This window comes from Acomys minous, assembly GCF_964271855.1.
Source record: "Acomys minous genome assembly, chromosome: 11".
Lineage (NCBI taxonomy): Eukaryota > Metazoa > Chordata > Mammalia > Rodentia > Muridae > Acomys > Acomys minous.
Window position 1 is genome coordinate 57,668,704 of NC_140492.1, and position 27,643 is coordinate 57,696,346.

The 27,643-nt window shown below is 48.9% G+C and overlaps 1 protein-coding gene across 29 annotated transcripts in view; it reads left to right on the plus strand.

The window, feature by feature from the left end:
* KALRN (kalirin RhoGEF kinase) overlaps window positions 1-27,643 on the plus strand; it is a gene marked incomplete at its 3' end in the record, with an annotated part of 605,161 nt that overhangs the window by 529,868 nt on the left and 47,650 nt on the right. For 15 of the 29 annotated variants that reach the window (XM_084802077.1, XM_084802084.1, XM_084802076.1 and 12 more), the window contains 11 exons: window positions 217-500; window positions 1,677-1,781; window positions 5,295-5,390; window positions 16,377-16,507; window positions 20,966-21,032; window positions 21,379-21,482; window positions 21,632-21,701; window positions 21,894-21,980; window positions 22,806-22,898; window positions 23,947-23,997; window positions 24,789-24,866. In XM_084802077.1, the coding sequence (XP_084658203.1) occupies window positions 217-500; window positions 1,677-1,781; window positions 5,295-5,390; window positions 16,377-16,507; window positions 20,966-21,032; window positions 21,379-21,482; window positions 21,632-21,701; window positions 21,894-21,980; window positions 22,806-22,898; window positions 23,947-23,997; window positions 24,789-24,866 (1,166 nt within the window). The remainder of the gene's footprint in view (window positions 1-216; window positions 501-1,676; window positions 1,782-5,294; window positions 5,391-16,376; window positions 16,508-20,965; window positions 21,033-21,378; window positions 21,483-21,631; window positions 21,702-21,893; window positions 21,981-22,805; window positions 22,899-23,946; window positions 23,998-24,788; window positions 24,867-27,643) is intronic. The other 14 variants (XM_084802105.1, XM_084802081.1, XM_084802078.1 and 11 more) reach the window with 3 other exon arrangements.

The window sequence follows — 27,643 nt, forward strand, 5'->3', positions numbered from 1 at the left end:
AATAAACAAACAAACAGACCCTGGAATGGCATCTCCCATGTGAACATTTGAATAAGTGTTGACTGTTAATTGCTCTCTCTTGCCTGGGTCCACAGCTGGCCCTAACCTTCTGCCTTACAACCGACTTTCCTGAGGGGGAAAGCTGTCTTACCCAGCAGTTCAGAGCTGGCTTCAATGGCTTCTGACATGAAGTTTCCGTCTGTCTTTCCTCTTTAGATTCATACTCTCATTCCTCCGGCGAAAATGGAGGCAAGTCAGAGTCCGTGGCCAACCTGCAGTCTCAACCCTCCCTGAACTCCATCCATAGCTCCCCTGGTCCCAAGCGTTCCACCAACACCCTTAAAAAGTGGCTGACCAGCCCCGTGCGTCGGCTCAACAGCGGGAAAGCAGATGGAAACATCAAGAAGCAGAAAAAAGTGCGCGATGGGCGGAAGAGCTTTGACCTGGGATCACCCAAACCTGGGGATGAGACGACCCCCCAGGGAGACAGCGCTGATGAGGTACCCTCCAGAGCCCGCTTCCCTCTGCCACAGAGACCTCCCTCACAGTCATGTAATCAAGCAGGCCGGCCGTGTCTAGTAGTTTGTCATCTTGACTTTACAGTCTTGAGTCTTGACTACTTTGATTTGTGCCCCTTTCATAGACGAATAGGCACTAAAACCACCAAGTAGACAGGAACTTGATTGCAGAGATTCCAGAGATAGGGTCCTGGCCAGAGACGAAGCCTTTGAGCCCCTGCCTCTGCCCAAGAGGCAGAAACTAACCAGACCTAGAGTAAGAATGCAAGGCCAGAGACTGTCACTCTGAAAAAACCAGAGACCAAGCTGCAGTCGAGTGTTTTGAGCAATGCCACCTGTAAGGGGCGCTACAGATGTCCGCCGTGGTGGTACACTCCTTTAGTCCCAGCACTCAGGAGCCAAAGAGAGGATCTCTGAATTCAAGGCCATCTTTTTCTACATATTGAGTTCTAGGCAAGCTGGGGCCGCACAGCTCCAACAGATAAATAACTGTTGCAGAGGGGTAGCTATGAAGAATACATGAAGGTCACAGTGGGCAGGCTTCAGCTCAGTGAGGAACTTTAGAGATAGCTGGTGATGATGAAATGGGACCGTGTGACCTCACATTAGTCACACAGAACTGGGCTTTAGCCAGGAAGTTAGGCTGGGTGATCTCTTGAGTTCTTGCAGAGCTGAGATTCTGTAATAAAGATAGAGGGAATTCATTTTGGCTTGGGGAATAAAATGCCCATTTTGTCTGCATAACTAACCTGTCCCGATCACTGGTGAAGCTAAGAACACCTTTCTCATGCATAACCACATTGTCTTGTAGTTTTGTTCTGTCACTTCTCAAGTTGGAAATGGCACAGAACCCTGGTGGGATTTGGATAGTAATTTAATAGCCGTTCAGAAAAATGTGAAGTTAGGCCTGGCATGGTGGCATATTTACTCCTGTAATCCCTAAGCACCCAGGATGCTGACACAAGAACCACGAGTTCAAGGCCAGCCTGAACCCTGTGGGATGGGGGAGGGCAGTGGGGGTTGGAAAAGGAGGGAAATCTTCAAACTTCCTCCCTTCCTGAGTATTCTTCCTTAAGAATTGTTTTTTGGACATCAAGTCCTGAAGTACTGGCATCTTTCATTGGTGTAGCGGTACCTAATGATGTTCTTTTGTTCTAGAAGAGCAAGAAGGGTTGGGGCGAAGATGAGCCAGACGAAGAGTCACACACACCCCTCCCTCCGCCCATGAAGATCTTTGACAACGACCCCACCCAGGATGAGATGGTAGGACCTCCGCTGAGGTTTCTCTTCCGGAGTCTGTGAGACAGTGCTGCCTCCCCCATCCCTGCTTCCCCCTCATGAGCCCTCAGTGACATACACGCTGTCGGTTAGTAGATGTCATCTACAATTATGGAGGCTTGGCCTTGTTCTGGGCAGTGTAGGGATATGCAAAGACTGGTCAAAGTAGGACTCTGCCTGGAAACATCTGCTGTTGATAAAGAGTCCCGTGGTTCTGTATTTGCAGACAGCAGATCCTAAAAGGAGATGCTCATCGCTAAAAGGAATACATGATGGCCCCAGGAGGCAGTCATTGTTTAGTGCCTGACGTGCAACCTGTGTTTTAGTTGCCTTCTGCATTTAGCTCTAAACGTCTAATCACCGTCGCTTCTGCTCGAGCCAGTGCTGTTAAAGCTGCCATCTCAGCGTGTGGAGTAGATGTGCTCACAGTGGAAGGGTTGGTGTCAAGCATGGGAGAGCAGAGCATGCCAAATGGCCACAACCCTTTGTTTTGTAAAATGCTCTCTTCACTGGTGTCGGAAAGGTCCATGTCCACTGCGCCTCGAATGCCCCCGTGGACAGGTCATTCTCCTTGTCCCTGAGCAGAGAGAGGCTTGACTCAGATGGTCCTGACTCTCAGGCACTGACCTGCAACACAAGGCTGCTTTTTTCTTTTGACACAAGGTTTCACTATGTATGTAGCCTCGAATGGCCAGAAACTCATTGTACCGACCAGGCTGGCCCCAGATTCACGGAGATCTTCTTGCCTCTGTCTCCCTAATGCTGGGATGAAAGGCATGCACCACCATGCCCGACTGGAGATTTTATTGTGTTGTGTTTCCTTGCTCTGCTCACAGCCATGTCTGTGCTCCATTGAGTTTTTCTTGCCTTCTTAGTGGCTTGTACTGGTCACTCTGGTCATTGTAGGAGAAGTTCCAGCACTTTCTGTTATCTTCTAGAGTGCAGTTTTTGTGGTGGTAGTGGCAGATTGCCTGGTTGTCTCTGGCTCTGATTGTGTTCTGCCCTGTGACCTGTGCCCTGTGCCTCCTTCGACTCAGCAGGCCAAGCATGTATAGGCATCAGGCTTCATAGGCTATGTTTATGGACGTCCCAGAATTTCTGATTTTGATACCGTCTGCTTTGCATTTGGTTGTTAGCACACAGTAGATATGCAAGGTCTTCCTCTGGGTAGGCTAGAGGAAGAGCCAGGGGTTACAATATGGCTGCCTACCATGGTGCTCAAGCTAAGAAGCATACAGTGTGTCCTTTCTACAGAGATGCTTGGACAGTTTCTAGGGCCAGTTGACTCTAGGCCACTGAGAAAGAAAAAAATACCAGAAGCTTGACACTGTATCCAAAGGGATTCCCAAAGGCAGAGGGGTCTGTGCTTCACTTTCAGAACTAGCCTGCTTGCTGGCTTCTGCATACACACACACACACACACACACACACACACACACACATACACACACACACCCTGCCCTTGTAAAATGTCCTATGAACAGTACTAGTGGGGGGCAGGTACAATTCCCAGGTTCCATTGCCTGCATAAAGCAGAAAGGTCATGAACCCTCTCCTGGTCCCCTCAAACAGTTTGTTGGGGATGAATGGATGCTAAGTTGTTCCTGGATAATTTTTAACTAAGAATACAGATTTACCGCAGGCATCTACGTGGTCATTTTTTCCACTGTAGGTAGTACATGGCAGCAGTCCCATTTCAGATACGTTAAATGTCCCCAGACTGGTTTATTTGATTCTGTCCTCCTGGTCTTTGTTAAAATATTTAGGGTTGGACTAAGTCTTAGTGCTCCCAGCAAATACAGTTAAAACAACTTTGATTTTTGAACACAGAGTCTCACTAGCCCTTGCTGGCCTAGAACTCATTTTGTAGACCAGGCTGGCCCTGAACTTCCTTCAATCCTGCCTCTGCCTACTGAGTGTCAAAATTCCAGGTATGCCCCACCAGCCCTGGCAGGGACTTGAATTTAAAGGTCAACCGTTTAATAGGAGACTCCTTTGTTCTCCACGCCATGTGTCCTTTGCTCATGTGCATGGATGTTTCCCACTTACGCTGTGTGCATAACATGTTCAGTGCTTTATCTCTTCCTGCTTTGTGGCGTCTTATTGGTTTTACCTGTATAACTGTAATTTCTGTAGCTGGAGGTTATTTTTACTTACTTTATGCTCCGTAACTGTCATAACCAGCCCTTTGTGGGACAGCCCAAGGTGTTTCCGGTCTTCGTGCCTCTGAGTAACTCCCCTGAAGATCACTGTGTAGTTCTAACATCTATCCCTCTGACATCTGACTCCTGAATGAGTTCCCAGAAGTAAGACTTCCAGAATCAAAGATGGGAGCTTGATTTTCCAAACCAAGAGTTTTTTTTTTTTTCCCCTGCATCCTCCGCAAAGAGGAAAGACAGTCTTGTTACATCTTTCTTCCCTGCCTTTATTTGCTCTCCCCCCCCCCCCAATCTTAGAAGCAAAGACTTACAAGTCCTTTTTGAAGCTCCTTCCTAACCCAAAAGGAGAAACTGAAGCCCGACCAAGTCCAGGACATTGCTCCTTCTATGCTCACAGCCACTGTCCTCATGTCCCTGCCTGGGAACACCACTGCCTTCTGCCCTGGTACACTGGGATAGAAGCACACACGTGGATACAGAGCTATCCATCCGTCCCTCCCCCCAGCTTCCCATCAGGAGGGTGGAAGAAGGAAAAAGCAAGCAGAGTAATAAGCAAACACAGTCCTTCAGTGTCTGGGAAAAATACCGGGCCGCTATGCGAACAGCCAGTACACAAAGCCTTGCCACTGGGTCAGAGAGAGGAAGGGCTCAGAGAGGCCTGTGCTTGAGCCTGCCTTTGCTATGAGCAGGGTAATCCCCAGGAGCCCCAGCACGTGACACACCAACCCCTTTCAGAACTTACTTTCGGAGGGGTGCACGTGCAGTGGGAGGGGGTGGAAAGGAGAAGGAAAAGAAGGGAGAAGATTCGGGGAGAGGTATCAAGCTTGCCTGACGTGCCGTGACGACCCAGAGCTAAGGCTGTGGCAGAGCAAGGGCTTTATCTCCTTTCACACACTTTTGAGTCTAGAACTGTTCATACCTTCCAGACCGTGGAAGAGCAACAGGCTGCCACAAGAGGCCGGGCTCTCTCAGAGCAATTCCCCCTGCTCTGCTATCAGCAGGCATAGCCCTTGCCGGTGGGTTTCCTGGGGGAGTCAGTGACCCCATCCCTACCTGCCCTCAGCCTCTAAGGAGAACCAGGCCCATCCATACTCTCTCCCCGACCAGAACTCCTCACAAGGAATATGCAAGCCTGTGCTCTGCTGTCCAGCCCCCCACATTACGCCCCCCCACCCCCCACCCCCTCCCACCCCCGTCTCCCTCTGTCGTCTCTGTTCCCCAAACACAAAGCTGTGCTTTCCTAGCCTGCCTTCAAGTGTTGTGCTGTCTGGTTCGCTTCCTAACTGCTGCTCCTCGCTTCTCGCTAATCTGCTTTTCCTTTGCTGTCAATGTCTTGCAGTCCTCCTCTTTGCTAGCAGCCCGGCAGGCTTCCACGGAAGTACCTACTGCTGCAGACCTTGTCAGTGCAATAGAAAAGTTGGTCAAAAGCAAGCTGGTAAGTGGGCATCCCGGCGGCAGTTCTGTGTTCCACGCCTCACCTCCACGTGGCTCCCGGGACCTGGAATCACTCAGCCACATCCTTATTTCACCTAATGGCGCTTTCTAAAGAATCTGCCCCGGGGGGCCTTTTCAAGCTTTATGTGGTAGATAGTCATGGGGAATCAGCAGGGCCTTTAGGAGTGTGAGGTGGACGAAAGGTGAAGTTTCCAAAGCAAATAATGCTTCGCTGAAACTGACCAGCTGGTCCCCAGACACGTGGCATTCAGGCTAGCCCTGAAGCCAGTGTCCTGTGCTGCTGAGACAGAGCATGGGTTGGGCTTTTTAAAGAACTAGGCAGTTTTGTTTAGAGACTTAGAAATTAGGCCACTTTTTATAAAGGAGCAGAGACAGGTGCGAGTAACCTTGCCACAAGAAATTAAGAGAGCCAGAACGTGTCTCTGTCACGGGAGGGGGGTGGGCGTTGGAGGAGGAGCAGAGTGTGTGACAAACATGAGCCACTAACAACTGGTCTAGCCTGTGACTATCTTACAGTTTATTCATAGTACCAGAAGGAAGGGCAATTAGCCTGAGCTGGCTTAAGACTGGGGTGCCAATGCTCCTCCCCTGGCAGCTTACCTGGATGGAGCTGTTCCCCCCCCCCATCCCCCTGTTTTTAGGAGTGTAAGCACTAGGATGAGGTTCAAAGCATCTTCTTCTCTTCCTCTGTCCCCCACACCACTTACTTGGCTGTTTTTCTGCTACTCTCTGCTCTTCCACCATGAAACCTCTTTCAGTTGGGGTGGGGGCGGGGCTTAGAGGAAAGTGGTGCATTTTCTCTCAGGCAAGCTGCCTGATGGTTGAGTCTAGAGTAGAGACAGTGGTTGCAGGCCAGTAGTGGTGGTGGCCTTCACTTATAATCCCAGCACTCAGAGGCAGAGGCAGGCGGATCTCTGTGAGTTCGAGGCCAGCCTGGTCTACAAAATGAGTCCAGGGCAGCCACTCAAAAAACAAAATAAATAATAAATAACAAGATAGGTGGTGGTTGTAGATGGTGGTTTGGGTAAGAAGGCAAGCTCCTGGATGCTGTCCACGTCACGGCCTTCTCACCTTCCCCTCCCTGTGGTTCTGTTGTTGTTTTAGTTTGGTTTTTTTATTTGTTTGTTTTCCCCCTGGGCGCGACATTGACTTTATAATGACACAGGTTTGTTTTTCTCTTCTTTCAAGTTTTTGTTCCTGTCACCCCCATTTCTGTGGAATTTTCTCCTTCTTCTTTTTGCTTCTCTAATGTACACTAGCCCTTCAGGGTCCCACTCAGTCTCACCTCACAAAGGCTTCCCTTGCCAGGCCTGGCCAGATTTCCTCTGAAGTCCCACTGCAGTTCCCAAAGCTTCTTGCTGTGAGAGACAGCTCTGTTGTCGTCCGAATAGCTGAATGTTGGGGCTTCTCTCCCCTGCTCATAAGTTATTTAAGGAAGTATTTTTTCTTGCATTAATATATAGTAATCCTTTACACTTAATAAGTTCTTCATGAACACTCATTTCCAAAGAGCCATATCTGCTTCCATTGGGGGCAGGGGGGACCTTTACCTGATTCTTACCATCGCTAACCTTTGCTTTATGTGGCCAATGGGTCTTGTGTTAGACACATGAGCAAAGCAACTGGGAAACCCCACAAGGGCAAATGTCCAGAGAGAAGGGAATATGGCCTGAGGATGGAGTTCACAGGCCTGATCACAGACTCTAGTATCTCATGAGATGAGCATTAACTCCTCCCGCCAATAATCTCCTCTTGAAGATCTACATGGAGCCCACAGTCACCGGAGATGTGTTTGCCTTAACATAAGAAACCAAACCCATGTTAGGAAAAGAGCGAGGGAGCAGCGGTTCGGTTTCTTAGAATTTTCTCACCAAAATTTGATTCTTCTTTGATGGTTGTTTCGAGTCCTACGATTCTTTTCTCCTTCTTTCTTTCCTGCTGTGCTCTAGCCTCATAGCAACAGTGAGCGGAGGATATCTTACCCATGTTTGAGAACACCAAGTTGCAGTTTTACTTCCAAGCCGCATTCCCATTTATTCCTCCTTAGCTTTTCACTTCAAGGAAAAGAGGCAGAGAGCTCATAAAAAGTTCTCGGTCTTATTTGATGGAGCACAGCAGCCAAGAGGCTGCCAAAGTAGCCTCAGTAATCACAGATTTGTCCAATCAAAGGTCAGTGTGCAGATCAAGAGCCAATGGTGCCACTGAACTCCAAGCCCTTTAACCACACCTTTATGAGCTAGACATGAGTAATCTATTTATTCTAAATGCAGTCCTCTAGAGTGTTCTCGAAAGAACCGGAAGGGCCCTGGAGAAGGTAGGCAATACTATATGGTCCCTGTTGTTTGAATGAAAATTGAAGAAACTGAGATTAGGTTTGGGGAGAAACCTGTGCGGAGGACTGTGTGCCAATACCTGACGCTCTGTTGTGGGAAAGAAAGGTTGGTCTAACACTTTCTCTGAAGAACAGGACCTGGCCCTGGAGGGGTTGTTATCTTTGTGTGGCATGAGGAAGAACTAACAGTTCTTTCCAATTAAGAGTAGCCTTTAATCCCAGGCTAGGGTAGCCTTTAATCCCACCAGAGGCAGAGGCAGGTGTTTGAGTCCAGCCTGGTATACGGAGGGAGTCCAGGACAGCCAAGGCTACACAGAGAAACCCTGTCTTGAAAAAAAAAAAAGTCTAATTCCATTTTACAGGAGTTTCCTATATGCCGGGATTTCGGTCCAATGTCTGTCTCTTTCTGTATTAATTGTTCAAGCAATGGCATCAAATTCTGCACTTAGAATTCATTTGGTTCCCCACCTCTACCTGAGGACCATGAGATCCCTCATGTCCTAGGTCCCAGGGCTGTCCCGGTGGAGTCCCCTGGTCATGGCTGCAGCGTGGTTCCACTTCTGCTGCCTCAAAGCTGCTGTTAGAAAATGAAAGGAGGATTTGCAGCCTTGCCTCCAGTGCGGGCAAATCTCCAGAAAGCATCCACTGCCACATCCTGGGCCTGGTGGACCCGTTGGAGTCCTTACCGGCCTCTTTGTCTTTAGCCTGTGTATCTGTTTACTATGAGAGGATGCCCACCTCCCCCCAGCAGAGCTAACTCACTTTTCCTGGGTTCTGCCTTAAACTCTGAGCCAGAAGCAAAGCACTTTTTCTGCTTTCCCTGTGTGAGTCTGGATAAGACTTCGTTCTTTAGCAGCTATGGTTCTGGGACTGGTAGCAAGTGTGTGATGAACTGGAAGGTGAAGGTTCAGTCCCAGGCTCCCACTGATAACACAGCCCCAGAGAAGTGACTTGTCTACTCTGGTCTGTTCAGCCCTTCCTGATAGCAATGATGAATCTGTTGGCCTGACTCTAATCTCAAGAGAGTAAAGAAGATTGCGTAGGCAGGGCCATGCCTCACACACTGATAAGCAGGCACCTACAGAAGTTAGCTCTTAGGGCAATCAAAAAAAAAAAAAAAAAGCTGCGTTGTCTCCAGCTTCCATGACCTACTGTGGGCATGTGGAAAGTTAGTACGCGTCAGCCAGGAGATTGGTGAATGTTACAGGGAAACAGATTAATAGATGACACCATTTGATTTTATCCTTCAGATCTAAGGAGCGATAGCTTCCTGGACATGAAAGAATCTAGGGGGTCTAGAATCTACTAGTGTCTAGTGTCTAGAATCTACTCTTCTGCCACCTGCCTGGCACCCAGGAAAAAAGCCCCCCTCTCAACACCTGTCGCAGGTGGCATGCCCAAGCAGTTCACTTGACCCTGACAACCCGGTGGATGCTGCCTGATAATCCCTCACCTCTAGGGAAGTGGGGAGGGTGGGGGTGGGGTGGGGGGCAGAACTGGCCAGCGGCAGCTCTTGTCTACCCTCCTGCTCTGAGATCACTCACCTCCCTGGGGCAGCCTCGTGGCAGAGTGTGGCTTGGGCCAGGTTATGCGTCTGTCTGTCTGTCTGTCTGTCTGTCTGTCTGTCTGTCTGTGTTTCAACACCCCTTTACATCCATCAACTTAGTCGGTAAGAGTTCTGAATCTGGGGGAGCTAAAGCAATGGCCCCCACCATATCCATTCTGGAGGCGCAGGTTTTCAGGAACTGGGCCATCTGGCCTTAACCCTTCTGGGAAGGGTTCCCGAGGTTCAGAATAGGAAAGATTAGAATTGCAACAGAAATTTAAAACCCAGAGTCACCAATCTGCAATATTGCTTGTCTGGAAACCCCACACCTCAGTTTTTTAACTGTGCAAGTGTCCTATAGCTGCCCCTAGTGAGAACAGTTTAGCTCTAATGCTTTTTATCAGTGGGATATTATACATTTTTAATTTAAACTTGTTTTCTCTTAATTTAATCATAGCCCCCCCCCTCATCTCCTCCCAGTCCCACCGTCCCTCCCACTTCCGCACTATGTCGCTCTCCTAGGGGAAAGGGGAAGCCCTTCTTCTCTATCAACGGACCTCAGCCCACCAAGTCTCATTAGGACTGCCTGCATCCTCTTCCTCTGTGGCCTGGCAAGGCTGTCCCGCCAGGGGGAAATGATCAAAGAGCAAACCACAGAGTAGTCCATTTCTGAGACAGCCCCTGCTCCCCTTACTAGGAAACCCCTACGGAGACTGAGCAGCCTATCAGCTACATTTGAGCAGCAGCCTAGGTCCTCTCGATGCATGGCCCTTGTTTGGTGCACTGACCTCTGCTGGTCCCTCTGGGTCCAGGTTTGTTGGCTCTGTTGGTCTCCTTGTGGAGCTCCTGTCCCCTCCAGGTCCTTCTGTCCCCCCTGCTCTTCTATAAGATTCCCTGAACTCTGCCCAAAATTTTAAAAGTGCATTAGTGTCTAAGTGTGAGGTTCCCAATGTGAGGTTATGGATATATATATATATATATATGTATGTATATAGTCAGATGTTCACTCTGCTGTGACACAGAGCTGTTACTTTCTTTGTGACAAGACACCTAAATCTATCTATTTAATAAAGGCCCCTAAAGCAAACACCATGTTAAGTGCAGCCTTCAGGGGTGGCTTGGATGTCTAGAACTATTCATGCCGCACATCTGTACCCTTGTACTGATGGAGTTCTACTGTCGCGTGCCTTCCTTGCCCTCGCTGTCCTCCCACCTCTGGCAGCCTCTGTTTCATAGTCTAACTCCATGTGAACTTGACTCTTGCAAAGATTTCCTTTATAGGAGAGATGATGCGATATTTTTCTCTGTGTCTGGCTTATTTTATTTGGCATCACGTTCTCCAAGTTTATCCAAAATGTGGCAAATGGCAGAATTTCCCCTCATAACTGAAAAGGTGTATGTGTGAGTGTGTGTGCATGCCCTTTGATCCATTGATCTATCAGCAACACTTAGATTGTAGTCTTGTAAACAGTGCTGCTGTGGACACAGATGCAGATATCCTCACCTACTCCCTGACATTTGGTTTACTCCCAGTAGCAAAGAGTGCTGTGTCCCCCTCCCCCCACCTACCCCACCCCAGCCCACCCCCTTTTTAAAAAGTGGGGTCTCTCTACATAGCTCTGGCTGTCCTGAACTCACTATGTAGACCAGGCTAGCCTCAAACTCACAGAGATCCTCCCACCTCGGCCTCCCTAGTGCTGGGATGTACCAGCATGCATCACCATACCTGGCTGGAGTGCTGAGCCTCATGGTAGTTGTAGTTTTCATTTCTTTAGGAACAGTCACATCATTTCCCCCAGTGACTGCATCCTAGTCCTCATTCCCACTGACAGCATGTGGGAGTTTCCTGTCCTCTCCCCTCTCAGCAACCTGCACTTGTTTTCTTCCCTGACCCCCACTTCTTTCTTTTCTCCCCACGTCTTCCTACCCAATATATAATACCTATGCTAAGGATGTGGTGAAGAAGTTTTGATAACAGGAACAGCTAAGAGGGGACTGGATGGCTTGGTGAGTGGTGCTAGGCCAGCAACTTCCCTGTCATCTCATTAGATGAGCCTAGATCTCTACTCTGGAGGCCACAGCATAGTCACTTGAGGCCTGCCCTGCACCTGTCTCTGAAATCCAGCATGGCGCCTTCCTCACAGGGTCCACAACCTGAGACCATGTTGAAAAGCCCCTCCTGCCTGCACTGCTACAGTCAGTCCCTCCTGGAGTTTAGTCTGGCATCTCGACGTGATCGCCAAAGGCATGCCTTCCCTTCTTAAACAACTTAATGAAAGCATTGTATGCTCATTCAGACAAAGCTGGAAAGAGGACAAAGGTCTAAACAGAGATCGTCATCATCTGATGCATTCGGCATTAGGGTTTCAGGTGTTTTCTTTCAGACCCTTTGGCAAATAATGTAATCGTGGTGTTTAGATTTTAAATCCTGCTCTCCCTTGCTGTCCAGTGGGAGATGGACAGCTCCTTGGAATGCTGAGAGTGATCTTTATAAAACTTAAGCCCAGTGTTACTCTCCTGCTCAATGCTATGGAAGAGTCTTTAGGATCTCATCCGTGCATCTCCAGGATCCAACTTCACTGCTCATGTCTTCCTTCTCTAGCACCCGCCCCCTGCTCACTAGCATCCTCCTCACTAGCACCACACACACACTCACTAGCACCCACCCCAGCTCACCAACACCTACCCCTGCTCACTAGCATCACCCTCACTGGCACCCCCCCCCATACTCACCATTACTCACCCTCTTCACTCGCACCCACACACAAACTCTCTAGCACCCCTCCCAGCTCACTAGCACCCACTCCTGCTCACTAGCACTTACCCCAGCTCACTAGCACTCTCCCATGCTTACTAGCACCCTCCTCACTAGTACCCCCCACACTCACTAGCACCCACTTCTGCTCACTAGCACCCACCCCTGCTCACTAGCACCTGCACTAGCACTCATCCCAGCTCACTAGCACCCACTACCACTCACTAGCACTCACCCCTGCTCACTAGCACTTAGCCCAGCTCACCAGCACCCACCGCCACTCACCCACCACTCTCTAGCACCCGTAACACCCCACTCACTAGCACTGTCTCCTGCCATCCAGATCCTCACATACCCAGTTCTACCTGCAACAGGTTTTCAGCTTGCCCCACGTGGTTTCACTCAGTGACCTTTCTCACAGTGCAGTTCCTGCCAGGAATGTTCTCCTGTTGCTATATCCAGTGAAGTCTTTTTTTTTTTTTTCCTCAGAACAGCCAGTCCCTCACATCCCTGGGTTCCTTGTCTGTGGATTCACCCAACCTCAGATCAAAAAAACTTCAGGGAGAAATTGCATCTGCACTGAATATGTATTGACTTTTTTTTTTTTTTTTTTTGCTTGCTCCCTAAGTAAGACAGTGTAATAGTCATTACACAGCACTTACATTATACTCTATACTGTAAATGATGCAGAAACCAGTTAACTGTATAGGAGATGAACAGAGGTTATATGGAAACACTAAGCCATTTTATAAGGGACCTGAGCATCCCTGGGTGTGGGGAGCTCAGGGAGCCTTGAGCCAATCCCTCAGGACACCAAGGAATGATTTCTCTCAGCTTCACCTTCCCAAGAAGTCTTTCTTTTCCCTCTCCTTCCCACTGTGGAGCCACCTGCCCCTTCAGTCACCCTACATGGTCCTTCTGTCCGAACACCCAGGGTGGGTTAGATTACAGAGCTCTGGACTGTTACTCATACTCATTTCTTCAGCATTTCTAGGTATCCAGCATATAATAAAGTAGATGCTTTATTTTTTAAAAAATATGCAAACAAGGTGTTCATTACAATATTGTATAATGAATGATGTTCAGGGAAAACAGAAGAGTGCTTATAGGGAGGGCATTTGATGGGCATGTGGCCCAAAGCCCAGTCACTGGGCGACGTGTTCATTTCACCAGGACAGTGGCCTTCCTCTGTAGCAAGCCGTCTATTTGAATCCTCTTTGCATTTCTGCAGTGAAATGGGCTAGCTATCGGGCCTTGCATCGCTCCCTCCTCGTTTCTTTCTACCCGCTGGTAGTTGCGGCCCTGAACCACGGGTGGGGCGGAAGTCTTTACTGTGGAGACAGACTGGCAACCCCTCACTGTCTCTTTCCTCTTGGGGACAACACTGATGATAGGTCACCCTGGGTGCCCTAGGCTTGATCCCTGTATTCAACTCTGGCACGGGCCCTGAGTCCTCTTACGGGGTCACTCTGGAATTACTATAAGCAAAAGAGCCAGCTCCGTCATTGCAGGCAGACTGCACGGCGTAAGAGCTTTGCCCTTTATTTCCTTCTCGCCGTGTTACTGTTCTGCCTCTATCCCAGAGTCCTCCCCAAGAGACAACCTGGCTTATTTGCTCATAGAAAATCTAGAGAGAAAGGCAGATTTTTCCCGTGTGACACTCTGGACTCCTTAGAGGCCCTTCATCCTGGACCAGGCCTAGCTGGTCATGCCACACACCCTAGAGGCAGTGATATAGGCTGCTTGCTGGGCCTGGCATTCGCCTTCGCACCAGCTTCCAGGCCTCAGAACAAAGGCCACGACAGGACAGTGAGGAGAGATGGGAAGTAAAAGCTACTAATCAGATCCATCACCAGCTGGGTCCATCTGTGCTGGAGCCTGTCTCTGGTGACAGCACCAGGGGACATGCAGTGGAAAGCTGCCTGTCCACTGGCTGGCCAAGCCTCGGCACCAGACATTCTAATTTCCTTAATAGCAGGTTACAGATCCTGTGTCTATAAATGTAGCTAAACCCTTCTCGGCCTTCCTTTATTTTTAGCCTATACTGCTGCTCTGGATATAACAGCTTCCATGCTTGATCACGTGTTCTGTAAACACCTTTATGTCAAGTGGAAAGCAGTTGTCTCCCTCAGGCTGGAAGACAGCATCTGTGCTCTTAATTCTAGTGTTGGGGACAGATTCGTATTTGACCCTTGGCATAGTTGATCAATTTAGGGGGTGCTGGACAAGGCCGATGTCATTGTTCAGCATTCAGTTTTGTTTTGTTGTTGGTTTTTGGGTTTATTTTTGGTTTGCTTGTTTTTGTTTTGTTTGTTTGTTTGCAACATTAAGTTTTGAAGATTCAAGTCTTAATATTCTCCATCTTTTCTCCTATCAGATACCACATTTGCTTTACTTCACTTCCCCAGAGTGGCCTTTCCTGACACTGTTTGGCTTCTGTTTGAAACACAGCAGCTAAGAAAGTGATGGATGTTTAAGATCAGGCCACGACCTTTAGCTCTACCGCCTTGGTGGCCGGCACCTTTTGGGCTTAGTATCTTGTGTCTTAGGACTGGTGTTTCCAAAGACTACTGAATGAATCCTTTCCATGTAGAAACCACAAGGGCTGGCATAGCTGGGCACCTTGGGTAGTTGACCTTGGTCTTTCATGCTTGTGTTACGGGTGTCCACCTTGGCCTTGATCTCTAAGATTACTGTTTCTCTCGTTGCTTTACCCATCCCCAGAGCACTTGTGTGGCACACAGCCCCACTGCAGAGAATGGGATGGAAAGTGCACAGGAGCTGGAAGATAGGGTGGAATGTTGCAGGGCATTGTCTCCTGGACGTGGCAGAGCTCTTGCACCCGTGAACTCAAAGCAGCTGTGGTTTCTCTGATAAGACCTGTACGAGATTGGACCCAGCACCATTTCATCATGAGCTGGGGAAGGCCTCGTGAACCCCCTCCCCCAAAACTATTAACAGTTACTTGGGGGAGATGTCACTTTCTTCAGTGGTGTAGCCACTGATGCATTGCTCATACTCAAGTAAATAGCCACCCCCACCTATGCTCATGAAGCAGCCTCATCTATCTGTCTGTCTGTCTGTCTGTCTATTTAGCTGTCTATCTGTCTATTTATTTGTCTAGCTATCCGTCTGTTTGTCTATCTATCTATCTGTCTGTTTATCCATCTGTCTGTCTAGCTGTATGTATGTATGTGTGTGTCTATTTCCCTATCTGTCACACAGAGAGATGAAAGTAGGAGGCAGGCTTGTTGGGAAATAAGAGTTGCAGCTAGAGACGGGGTGGTGAGATGGGACGAGGAACAGGAGCTGAGAAGAACTAGAATTCAGTGCAGATGTGTATGAGTCTGTCAAAAATGTAATATAAAAATATCCACCGACCTATACAGTATCCTAAACATACACTAAGCAAATGAACTTGATATATTAAAATGTTAGTTTGGCCCCAAAGACTATTGCCGGTTACAACTTGAGTGTGTTACAACTTGAATCTGTTACTGTTAGCAGTGCCAGGCACAAAGAGACACTCACCACTGTGGAGCACTTTTAACTTTTCCTGGAGTTTATACAAATATCATCCCTGTCCCTTAGAAATTTCCTAAAAGGGTGGATCTGATCTGAGAATCCAGGGATGCACAGGACAGACAGTCTCATGTGTCCTCCAAGAGCACGTGTGCTCATCAGATCTGGGTCTAGACCACTTTCTCATTTTTCCCAAATAAGTAAGCACTTTATGTAGCATAGTGATTAACAGAAATGAGGATTAATGAAAGAAAGCCCTTGGTAAATAACATTAGCAGAGATGTTTTTAGAAAAGGCTCCATCTATTGGCTGTTTTTTGACTACATCTCGTCTTCTTCCAAAGTATTGCAGTTCATGTAGCAAAGTATGATTTCCACCACCTAGGTCTGTCACTTCCCTCCGCCTATCAATTTGCATGAAGTGGTCCCACAACTGGTTTTCCTTTCCAATGCCTTATTTGGTATAGAATCACGGTGGTTGGCTTTCCTGCTGGAGCCCTCACCCAGGGATAAGTTGCCCTGACAATTTCATTATGTCTGGGAAGTTGGTGGCATATGGATACCTAGTGTGCTCTGATCACACGGGTTCCTGGTGTGCCCTGACCACACGGATGCCTGGTGTGCCCTGGTTGTGGACAGCAGCTCCCTGCTGTGGGAAGATGGATGCCTCTGGTCCCCTAGTGCTTCGCTGTGGTTCAGAGGAAACAGTTGGCTGCTGGCTTTCCTATTGCCTGTGGCTAGACTGGGGACACAGGGCTTGCAAATAACGTTCCAGGGCTCACTCTGAGGCTATTTATCCTTCTCTTTTTCAGACTCTGGAAGGAGGCTCTTACCGGGGGAGCTTGAAGGACCCTACAGGCTGCCTGAATGAGGGGATGACTCCTCCCACACCACCTAGAAACCTGGAAGAAGAACAGAAAGCCAAGGCTCTGAGAGGCAGGATGTAAGTGGCCAACCATTCTATCCTGGTGCATGCGTGTCCTGGACATTAGCCAGGGTGCTACTAGACGGCTGCGTGCTGTCAGTCAACTCCTCCCATCCTTTCTAAGTGAAGATGGCCCAGGTCTATACAGTGCGACACTGATCATCAGTAAGCCACTTCGCTACTGGCTTAATGAAGCTCTGGGCTGAGGGAATATATCACTGTCAATATCAGTGATACAGCTGATGTTGACAGAATGTGGCTATAGCCAAGATCTAATACAACTGTGAAACATGGTTTTTTTGAAAATGGAAATAATCGAATTCAGAGCAAGGGACGGTTACCATGGGTCTGCAGCAGCACCAGAGAGTCCCTGACTGTGGCAGAGGTCTAGTGGAGGGGATGCTCCCCAAATGAAGGCAGGAGAAGCATAGAAGGAGAGGCTCTGCTGCCAGGTGGGGCCCATTTCTGCTTCTTCTCCCAGGTCTTTAATTGCACATCCACCTGTAGCTTTCACAGTGCCAGAACCTCCTCTCAGTTGGCGTTACCAGTGGTAAGATAACCATCCGCATCTTGCAAAAACCCCACGTGCTGTGTAAAGTTTGAGTTCTCTGAATTCTATTATTTCCGTTTTTTTTTTTTAAAAGCCATGTTTTACAGTTGTATTAGATCTTGGTTGTAACCACATTCTGTCAACATCAGCTGTGTCACTCAACAGTGATGCCAAGTCAGTCTCCTGGTATTTGAGATAGTAAAGACCACAGCAAAGCGGAACCGGAACTCCTCCAGAACTGAAGTCTCCTCGTTTGGGGCTGGTTCCTCTGGAAGCAAGTTGCCAGTAACTCGGTGTGTGCGCTTATGAGCGGCACTTGGAATGGGCGAGGCAGGTGTGAAGGGTCTCGTCCTACTGTTGGGTTTCCCTTCCGTTCCATCCCTCCTTTATCCGGGCCACAAACATGAAAAATGAGCAGAAATAACTGAGGCCAAGTCCCTTTACTGCTGGCAAGTATACAAAGTAACATTTTAGGGCTTTGTCTCCTTGGAAACGAGAGTAACATCATAGCAAAAGCCTGGCATCCAAGCCCAGCTGCCATCACACAGTGGAGAGGAGTGCTTGTAAACTAATACCTGTGTTTGTCCCCCAGAACGTTTTGAGGGTCAGAAGGACCCCAAGAATTACATGAATGAACTGTCATCTCCTAAGTGAAGTTTCCCGGGCCTTGCTGCCATCACACAGTGGAGAGGAGTGCTTGTAAACTAATACCTGTGTTTGTCCCCCAGAACGTTTTGAGGGTCAGAAGGACCCCAAGAATTACATGAATGAACTGTCATCTCCTAAGTGAAGTTTCCCGGGCCTTGCACAGCACGGCCCTTCACTGGCTTCTCCTGTGACCGTTAATCTAGGGTAGTGCAGCGGGTCACAACTGGTTTCTAGTCCTTTGTCAAGGTAAAGCATGGCTTATGTAAGGGAAGCAACCTGTGACGTTAACAGGTGGTCCTTGGGAAAGCCAGTCTCTTCGATTGTCACTCTTGACTGAATGGACCTTAATAGCGCTTGTCATTATCCAAATGAGACACTGTTTGATTTTGTTTTAACAAACCAGGGACAGTTGTTGCTTTTAGCCCACCCTAGTGGTGCTTCTCTCATCAGAGTCTCCTCAAGGCCTCCAACTTGCCATATCCTTAACTCTCTTGAAAACTGACCTGTTGAGTGTCTCTTATGTTTCCGCCCTCACTGTAACCTGCTGTAATTTGTAGCCAGCATGAAAGAGCAGAGGCATTGGTGTTCAGCCGCAAGTACTGTAAGAGGCCAGAAGCGGAGGTGTAGACTCCCATCAGGAGAGACTCCATACGGAGATGGCGGGACGACACCAGAAGAGTAAAATGAGAGCCACACGGAGAGAAGATGAAACTGGTGTCATTCATATAGAAGGAGGAGGATGCTGGGGTGGACTCGCTGCCCTTCAGTTCTAGCTCCAGGGTCACTCACCAGATGCCTGCTGAGCATGTCTTCTGTCCCGCCAGTGGGGTAAACCAATGAATGAGGCAAACAGTAGTGCAGCAGGAATCCTTCACTCATGGCAGGTTTCCGTCTTAGTGGGAGAAATCAGACAGACAAAATAAACTAAGTGGTAGATTGGAATCTGGAGAAGAAGAAAGAAAAGAGAGCAGAAAGAAGAAAACCAACGGCGGGTAAAGCCGCGCTGCAGTTTGAAATGACTCTGGCTGCGCGTAGAGGAGGAAGAAGTAAGGAACTGGCCAGGCGGAACAGTGTCTCAGCAGTGCCATGCACACCCGGCGCCAGAGCTCACAGCTCCCTGTGGAAGGCCACACACCCCCTACCAGTGTGGAAGAGGGCAGGTTGCAAGATGGCTGGCATGCACTGTTAGCTTGTCTGGATGAAAACCCCCTGGGGAAACACAGCCCTGGCTGTGTCTCTGAAGACATTTCCAGAAGACCGACCATGAGTGTACAATGGTGCCATCCCATGGGATGGGGTTCTGTACTGAATTTAAAAAGAAGAAGAAAGGGGAGACTGAGCTGAACACCATTGTTCACCTGCATGGATACAGTGTGACCAGCTGCCTCCCTCTCCCAACCCCCAACGCCCCCACTGTGGTAGAATGTACCCCCATTTAAGCTATAGGCCAAAATAAGTCCTTCCTTACTTTGTCAGTTGCTCTTGTCAGATATGTTGTCATAATAAAAAGAAAAGTAAATAATATACAACCTGTCTGTAGCTGGGAGAATTTCAGGTAGACCAAGAAATAACATTCATTTGTGAGTGACTTTTACTGTAGGAATTTACCATGAAAAATAATTGTGTTCTTTTCAGTTCACTGGGCAGTTGACCATGCAGTGCTTTGAGATGCGTGTATATCCATCTAGTCTTGTTATGTAGCCCAGGCTGGCCTCAAACTCTTGATTCTCCTGCCTCTCAGGTACTGAGGTGATAAGTGTGTCCCCTGCCAGACTTCTTTATGTCTCACCTCCCCCTGCACCCTATTAGCCCTTCACGGGAACCCAGTGCACCTCCCTTTCCTGGAGACTAAAACACCAACACAACCTCCATTGGTCAGCAAACAACTAAAGATAAAAATATCGCTGCCTGGCAGCAGGGAGGCAGCTCTCCTCTCCTAAGGGCCATCCCGGCCCCAAATTCCCACTCTCACTTTCCTGTGGGTTTTCACTCACCACTGTCTTCCAGGAAGTAACTTGGGCCCTGCTAAAGATTTATCTAAAGGCTTCTATTTGTCCTTGCCAGTTCCTTCCTGTGGCCTGAAACACATGCTCGTGTGTTGGAGGGAGGGAGCCAGCTGGAAGCGCTGAGCACACTGATAAAGCATGTGTTCATTGCTTCCTCCGTCCGAGGCCCCAGACCCCCTGCATTCAGTGGCTTCCCTGTGCTGTATAGGGCAAGCATTTCAGATGAATTGCTTCCTGAGTTTAGAATAGCTGTCTGGTTGTAGCAGTTACAGCTCCTCTTTGACATCTCAGAATATTATGCCTTCTGTCACTTGGGCCAAAAAAAAAAAAAAAAAAAAAAAAAAGTGCGGCTGTGCCTCCAGGCAAAACTTTTTTTTTGAGTCCCATAAACACAAGACCTCTGTGCCCTGTGCATAACCATGGTGTCTTCTGTATAGTGTTTGACTCTCAGAACTGAGTAAAGGAGTTGGGTAGAGGTTTCAGGGGTGCCAGATCCCTAAGCAGTAGGCTACTAGGAAAGGGTAATCCTTGGACCCTTAACACCTACTGCTCTTCACTTGGTAGGCGTGGGCAAGTCACCTAGCCCTTTCATCTGTCTCAGTATTTAAATAGGATTGTAATAGGATTTTACAATTCCTGCCTTGTTATAAGCATGAGAAAACCCAGATGGGGTAATTGGTATATAATAAATGCTCTAAGATGGAAATAATTCACAAAGAACCCAAGAAAGCAAGTGCCCTTGTTGTTATCAGTCCCATATCCTAGGGTACAAAGTGCTATAGTCAGAGGTGTGAACATGGAGTGTCTGCAGCCAACCTTTGTTCTTGGGCCTCGTCTCAGGATCTTCCAGGCCAGTTACCATGGATACATTCCCAACTGATTGCAGAATATGTATTGTAGGGGCTTTACTCTCTATCTGCACCTCCACAGCCTTTGAAGGCTGCTTATCACACAGATGTCTTTTGCTAAGGTAAGAATGGAACCAAAGTCTCGTGTTGATCCCTCGGTCTCAAAGCTCTCATAGCCCAGTTTTGCAAAAAAAGCGCTTAGTTATTTCTATCCTGTGTTTCTACCAGAGGGGACAGTGTGTGGCTTAGTTCACAGAGTGCTTGCCTTGCGTATGCAAAGTCCCGGGCTCAATCTTCAAGCTTTATCACCATCTTTGGCCATATATGGAGTTTGAGGCCAGCCTGGGAAATATGAGCTCTTGTCCTGTAAGGGGCGGATGAGATTTCTTGCTTCCCAGCCTCACTGTCTTCGTCTCTTGCTCAGGTTTGTTCTGAATGAGTTGGTACAAACAGAAAAGGACTACGTCAAGGACCTGGGGATTGTGGTAGAGGTAAGCAGATGCCAGGAGGGCCGCATCTGCGCCCGCCCCGCCAGGAGCACACTGGACCCTCCCTGGGCCCGGGTGCTTTTACCTGCTGGCTATACATATTTGACATTCTGGGAATTTGCCAAAATGAAAAATAAAGTGGTACAATTTAGCCAGAGCGTGGAAGCAGATTTTGTTTGCCTCCTGCAATATTTTAATGCATTTAGAGCGAGGCGGGGCCTGGCCAAGCAGGAGAAACTACCACAGTGCTGCTGTCACACCCACACCAAGTGTGGACTAACTAAAGTGTGGCGCATGGCCCAGAACCCTGTCTGTAAAGCCTACCGCTAACGTCACCTCCACCGTGCAGGGTTTCATGAGGAGAATCGAAGAGAAGGGGGTCCCCGAGGATATGCGAGGAAGGGACAAGATCGTGTTTGGAAACATCCACCAGATTTACGACTGGCATAAGGAGTAAGTTCTGTGGCGCCCTGAGAGTATGGCATGTGTCCCTTGCGTCTGACCTGAGGCAGAATATTTGAGGGGATTCCCCCCCCCCCATCACTTATCTCAACATTGAGAGATGCTGTCTCTTCAAGATGTCTTTTCCTCTCTCCTTTTAGTTTTTTCCTGGCTGAACTGGAAAAATGCATCCAAGAGCAAGACAGGTTGGCGCAGCTCTTCATTAAACATGTGAGCGTCACCCCCGCTGCTTCCCGTCTCCCCGGTGCCAACACACTCATTACAGAATTCAGCTCTTCTGGAATATCCCCCCCCCCTGCCATCTCACCACCCTGTTTTGTCCTTAACTGCCTTTGACTCTAGGGTGGGAGGGGGCACCATGACAGCCATGGTGCCTGACTGTCACATCCTCTTCTGTACCAGGAGCGGAAGCTGCACATCTATGTGTGGTACTGCCAGAACAAGCCACGTTCCGAGTACATCGTGGCCGAGTACGATGCCTACTTTGAGGTGAGCTGCTCCCTATGGGCGAGATGCTCATGCCAAGGCAGCCGCATCGAGACATACCCCTGGTCCTCCATCCACAGGTGCCCCTGCCACTGGCCTTCAGGACAAGAAACCTACCTCCACAGAGCTGTTACCTTCTCAGCTCCATCCCCATATGCACCTTTGCTCGAAGAGGAGCTGACGTAGCTCTGTCTGCACACTGTTGAGAAGCCTCCGTCTGTGGAAAGCTTCTGCCACAGGCTATCTATGGAGGCTCTTGTCCTTCTCCCGTGACCACTGAGCAGTTTGTGTCCACACTCTTCCCCATCCGTCCCTAGGAATACCCTCTGGTTAAAAGACTTAGAGTCACTTCATAGCTTTTAGCTAGCATCACGGCTGGTCCCTCGTACCTTTGAACTAGATCCATCCTCAGCACTCCAGCCTTGGGGGCCTTTGTTTCTAGTATCCCTCCTATGTACAGCACATCCAAGTGTGTGGTTGCCTCAGCCTGTCAGGATCACTTCTGTTGAAGAGACAACACCAGCCCTGAGCAGAGTTCAGGGCACAGCCTTATAGACCTGTCGCGTCTGAGGGGAAGCCCTTGGCAGATTCCACCCTGGAGTGGTGGACAGAACACAGTACCTGTTTCAGTTTTTCTCCCAGGACTAAGCCATGGTGCGACATGTGCCCACTGTGAACATTCAGGAGCCAAGCAAGGCCTTCAGGGCTGTGTGACTCACTGCCATAACGTGAGCAGGGGGACAGGCAGCTGTAGGCTGACGTCTCACGTTTTTCCTGGAGAGCTTTAAGACTAGCAGCTGCTCACCCCTTTGGCCCTTTGTGTTTCAGGAGGTGAAACAAGAGATCAATCAAAGGCTAACCCTCAGTGACTTCCTCATCAAGCCCATTCAGAGAATAACAAAGTATCAGCTGCTACTCAAGGTGAGAAGCTTGGGAGCCAGGCTGGGGAAGTGTCTCCTCAGCCTGCAGCAGTGGGCACGGAGCTTGGCATCATCGCCGTCCTGCTGGAAAGCTGCTAGCCCCCTTCAGCTTCGTACCTGAATGGCTTGCATGGCCCGCGTTTCCGTCCCAAGGCTGCTTGCTCCTTGTTTTTCTTTCTTTGATTTATTTCATTCCCCACACCTATCTCACTCTGTCTTTCATTTGCAGAACTGAGCCAAGGGCCCTACCTCCAGACCAGTGGTTCTCAGCCTCCCCAACACTGCGGCCCTTTGATACAGTCCCTCATGCTGGGGTGACCCCCAACTTCATAACTGTAACTTTGCTACTGTTATGAAGCATAATACAAATATCTGATATGTGACCCCCCCCCCAGAGTGGGTGTCATGCCTGCACCCTGAGCTCCTTCCCTCATTGTGTTAGAGCCACTGACGCAACGCCTTTAAAAACTAAAAGCATAAGCCAGGCATAGCGTCACTCATCTGTACCCCGAGCTTTGAGGACGCTATGGCAGGACGGTCATGAATATGTAGCTAGGCTGGGCTGTGAAGTGAGACCCTATGCCAAACAACAGCAAAGCCCTAGAAAATAGCAAGAGTATAAGACCAGGAAATACGCGATAAGGGGGGGGGGGCGCTGGATCCTTTATATAGTCCCTAAGACTCAATCATATTCTAAACAATTTGATTTTTTTTTTTTTCCTTTCTGGAAACCAGAAAAGAAAGTCAAGTGGAAGAGAAAGACTTGACTTTTCGTTCTCCTCTCTGTCTTGTCACGGTCCCACTTTGCTTCGCCTTCCTTCCCTTCCCCCCAGCTTCTCTGTCATTTTCTGGAGTCTCTCCTCGTGTCCTTGCGTCTCCCATGACTTCATCATCTCATTTCTCAGCTACTACAAAGCTTTGCCGCCTCCGCTGGGAAGGGAAGTCTGTGGGGTATTGTTGCATTTTTATGATAAGTGCTTTTTTTTTTTTTTATGGTTCTCTGGCTATTTTATTATCTGATTAACCCCTCCCATGGCCTTCCTCGCCAGGACTTCCTGCGATACAGTGAGAAGGCTGGTTTGGAGTGTTCAGATATCGAGGTAGGTGTCCTGCTGGTGATGATTGCTGGTTCTTAGGGACCAGATCGACTGTCTTGTCCCTTAAGGAGATCCAGGACCCAAGCCACTCCCCTCTTAGTCAGCAGCAAGAGCAATAGCAAGTGGTGCTGAGCACAGAGTGTTTCTAAGAATTCAAGAATCCTGTCCCGGGCCAGCCCAGAGCCTAGTGCTGTGGTGTTTGTGGCTCTTGCTGGGTGTCCAGGGGGAAGTGTGGCATTTGACACTCAGTAAACGTGCAGAGATTCAGTATGCAACTCCGTCCCTGGCTCCAGGTGCCTTTTGACCCTAACGCATAAATTATTCTATTTCCACTCCCCCACACCCTGAGGATTACCCACTAAGTGAGTCCTTTGCGCCACCATAAGGATTATTTTAAGCCAAAGAGGTTGCAGCCATTTCTGGCAGGTTATTTTAGGTCAAAACCTCCCATGTTTCCACAGGCAGGCTAAGCCGTTACTTGGGCATTCTGAAAGCAACACTGAAAAGTAAGAAAATAGAAGGGGAAGGGGGAGGGCAAAAGCCGGAGGTAGAAAAAGGATGGGCTGGGTAACATTTCCCCACATGTTGTCACTGTTGACACAGAGCCCCTGTGCTAATGCCAGCCTCTCTTATCTAAGAACCCCACACAGTCCTCAGAGAGTGGGCAGCAGGGACCCCACCCTCTCTGAGAACAAAGGGACTAGGGGAGATAAGTCCCTCTTTCCAGCCCGAGTTCTGTGAGCTTCCTGCTGAATGTGAGTCTGCCATCCTGAGCGATGTGTTCTTTCCCACAGAAAGCAGTGGAGCTAATGTGCCTTGTTCCCAAGCGCTGCAATGACATGATGAATCTGGGACGCCTGCAGGGCTTTGAGGTGAGCCATTTAGGAGTGCTTCTAAACACACGCACATACGCGCGCGCGCGCGCACACACACACACACACACACACACACACACATACAGATGGCAGGAGCCAGCCCACAGAGGCTAACCCTTTGAAGCTCTGAGTCCCTGCCACTGCCCATCCAGTTCACAGACCTTGACGGATGGAGCTATTGCAGAAGTTAGGTGATGAGGGAGAAATAAAGCTCCGGGCCAAACTGGAATCAGAGTTCCAAGGGGATTAGAAAGAGACAGCGTTCCTTATGACGGAGCCACAGTCTCTTCCCTCATTCCTCCTGACTGAGCAGTGTGAGGCACTGCAGGGTGTGTGGTGAGCCAGGAGCCCAAGAGAGAGCATGAACTGTTCTCTGGGTGATGGGTCTTTATAGAAGTCTGCATAGTGGTTGGATTTTAGGTCAGTGAAAGTGTGGAGCTCTAAAACGTCACAGGATATGTTTCTGTCCCTTGACAAGGGAGCCAAGTGTGTATACACACACATAGTTATATATATATAGTTATATAGTTATAATTATGTATATAGTGCTCTGTCTACATGTACACCTTCAGGCCAGAAGAGGGCATCAGATCACATTATAGATGGTTGGAAGCCACCATGTGGTTGCTGGGAATTGAACTCAGGACCTCTGGAAGAGCAGTCAGTGCCTTTAACCTCTGAGCCATCTCTCCAGCCCCAGGAACCAAGTCTTAAGAGAAATGGATAGATGTCTAGTGGACACGCTGGTTTGGGAGAGCCGCCATAGCAGAGGACTATGCACCGGGTGGTCTTCACAACAAATGTCCCTCCCACAGTGGTCTGGGGCCTGAGCAACTATGAGGAAGGGCCTGCTCCTCCCAGTCTCCCTCCTTAGTCCACTGGTGGCATCTTCATATTCTTGTGGCATTTCTGTGTCACTTCACTGTCCCTCTGGGTGTAGTGTTATGTCTGTATCCAAATTTCCCCTTCCACAACCCTACCTCCTGGTAGTTCTGAAGTGTAAGGTTTCCTCCTCCTCCCCCTCCTCCTCCTCCTCCTCTTCCTCCTCCTCCTCCTTCTCTTTTGGGGAAAGGGGATTCCTGGAAGTTGAGATAGTTAGGAAAGCAGTGCTACCCAGGCCAGGCTTGCCAGAGTATCACAGATAAAGTGCAGAAGGAAGGCGGGCTGCTGCGGTGTCACTGAAGGTGGGAGGTGCTGCAGCCCAGTTATCCTCCTCTGCCTTCTAGTCCATCCTTCTTCATCCCATGCTTTGTTGCCATAGGAACCAGGTGTCGCATGTTCATGGGGTCCCAGCTCTCTAAGGTAGACCTCAGTCAGATATCAGCCTAAGTTGAGTCACTCAGCTCACATTGCTCTCCAGTTCCCTGGCAGTTTCTTGTTAGTCTTCCTGGGGAGATTTTATACTTTTCTTTCCTGGCGTTATACCAAGCCTGAGGCTATTGTAAGCAAATCAAGCACCTGGCCCTACCTCTTACCCTTTAATCTCCACATCATGGTGTTTTCTGCATAGGAGTCTGGCTAACTTTCTCTGAGTGCCTTCAGGATGTGTGACTACAGAGGGAGGGCCTCCATCTGTGCTGTCTGACCCACCTGAGACTGGGCATGTGTCCTGTAAAGCCACGCAAGGGAATGTAACGTTCTCTCTTGTAAACCAAGCACCATCATCCAGCATTTTCACCATTCAGCAGAGTCTGCTCTGCATTCCCTCAGCTCCCTGTGAAAGACGGCAAACATATGCCTCCTACTCCCTCTTGGGCCTCTCACTCCCAGCGTCTCCCTCTCAGATCTTGTGGGTTTTTCCCTTTAGTGCTGGCTGCCTGCGCCCCTGCCTGAGTTCTTATGTAATGTCAATAGAGTGTGTAGAGCTTTTCCAGCTAGCTGGTCGCTGGCTTAATATTAACTTTGGACCAGGGTCGAGATAAGCCTGTTCTCCCGCTGACCTTGGCAGTCAGGGGCCACAGTCCAAGCACAGGGCAGGTGTTTCTCAACAACATGAAGGAAAAATGACCTCTGTGCCAGGAAATGCTTGGAAGATGATATCACGTGCAGGGCATGACTGAAGTTTGCACTAAAGGGCAAAGTTGTCCCTAAGAAAAGTGTATTTCATGGACCCTCTGACCTCCGTCCCAAATGTCAGAGTCTTCTTATTGCAGAGCAATTAAATAAGTGATAAATAGCAAGGCTTTCTGATTGGATCTGTGACAATATGCTGGATGGGCACATTGCCTTTAAAAAACATCTCTGGGCAGCTGGTTACAAGCTGGCAACCCAGATGTGCTTTCCGGCCCCAGCTGGACAGTATGTAGCTTGATGGCCGAAGAATCACAGCATCCAGGGAAATGTCTCCACCCTTATGGAATAGGGTCTATTCTGTTATGAAATAGGTCTATGTAATCCACGCTCACTTGCCAACCTTAGCCAGAAATTAAAACGTCAGAGCATCTCTATCTCAAATAACAGAAGGACGTGAGAGGGACCCACTTCATCAGGTTATTTGAGATCCTCTCTATACCCTACTCTTTGGCCACAGCGGGAGTGCTTGAGTTTCTGTCCCATGCCACAAAGACGCCAGGCAGACAAGAATCAGGAAGTTGCAAAGGAAGATAGGCTACTTCCAGCTCCAAGCATCATTACTCCCCTTTAGTTATTAAGCAAACAAACAAAACATAACAAACAAACAAACAAACAAACAAAACCAGGAAAGCACCAGGCAAGGAGGCACACACCTCTAAACCCATCACTCAAGAAACAGAGCCAGATGGATCTCTGCGAGT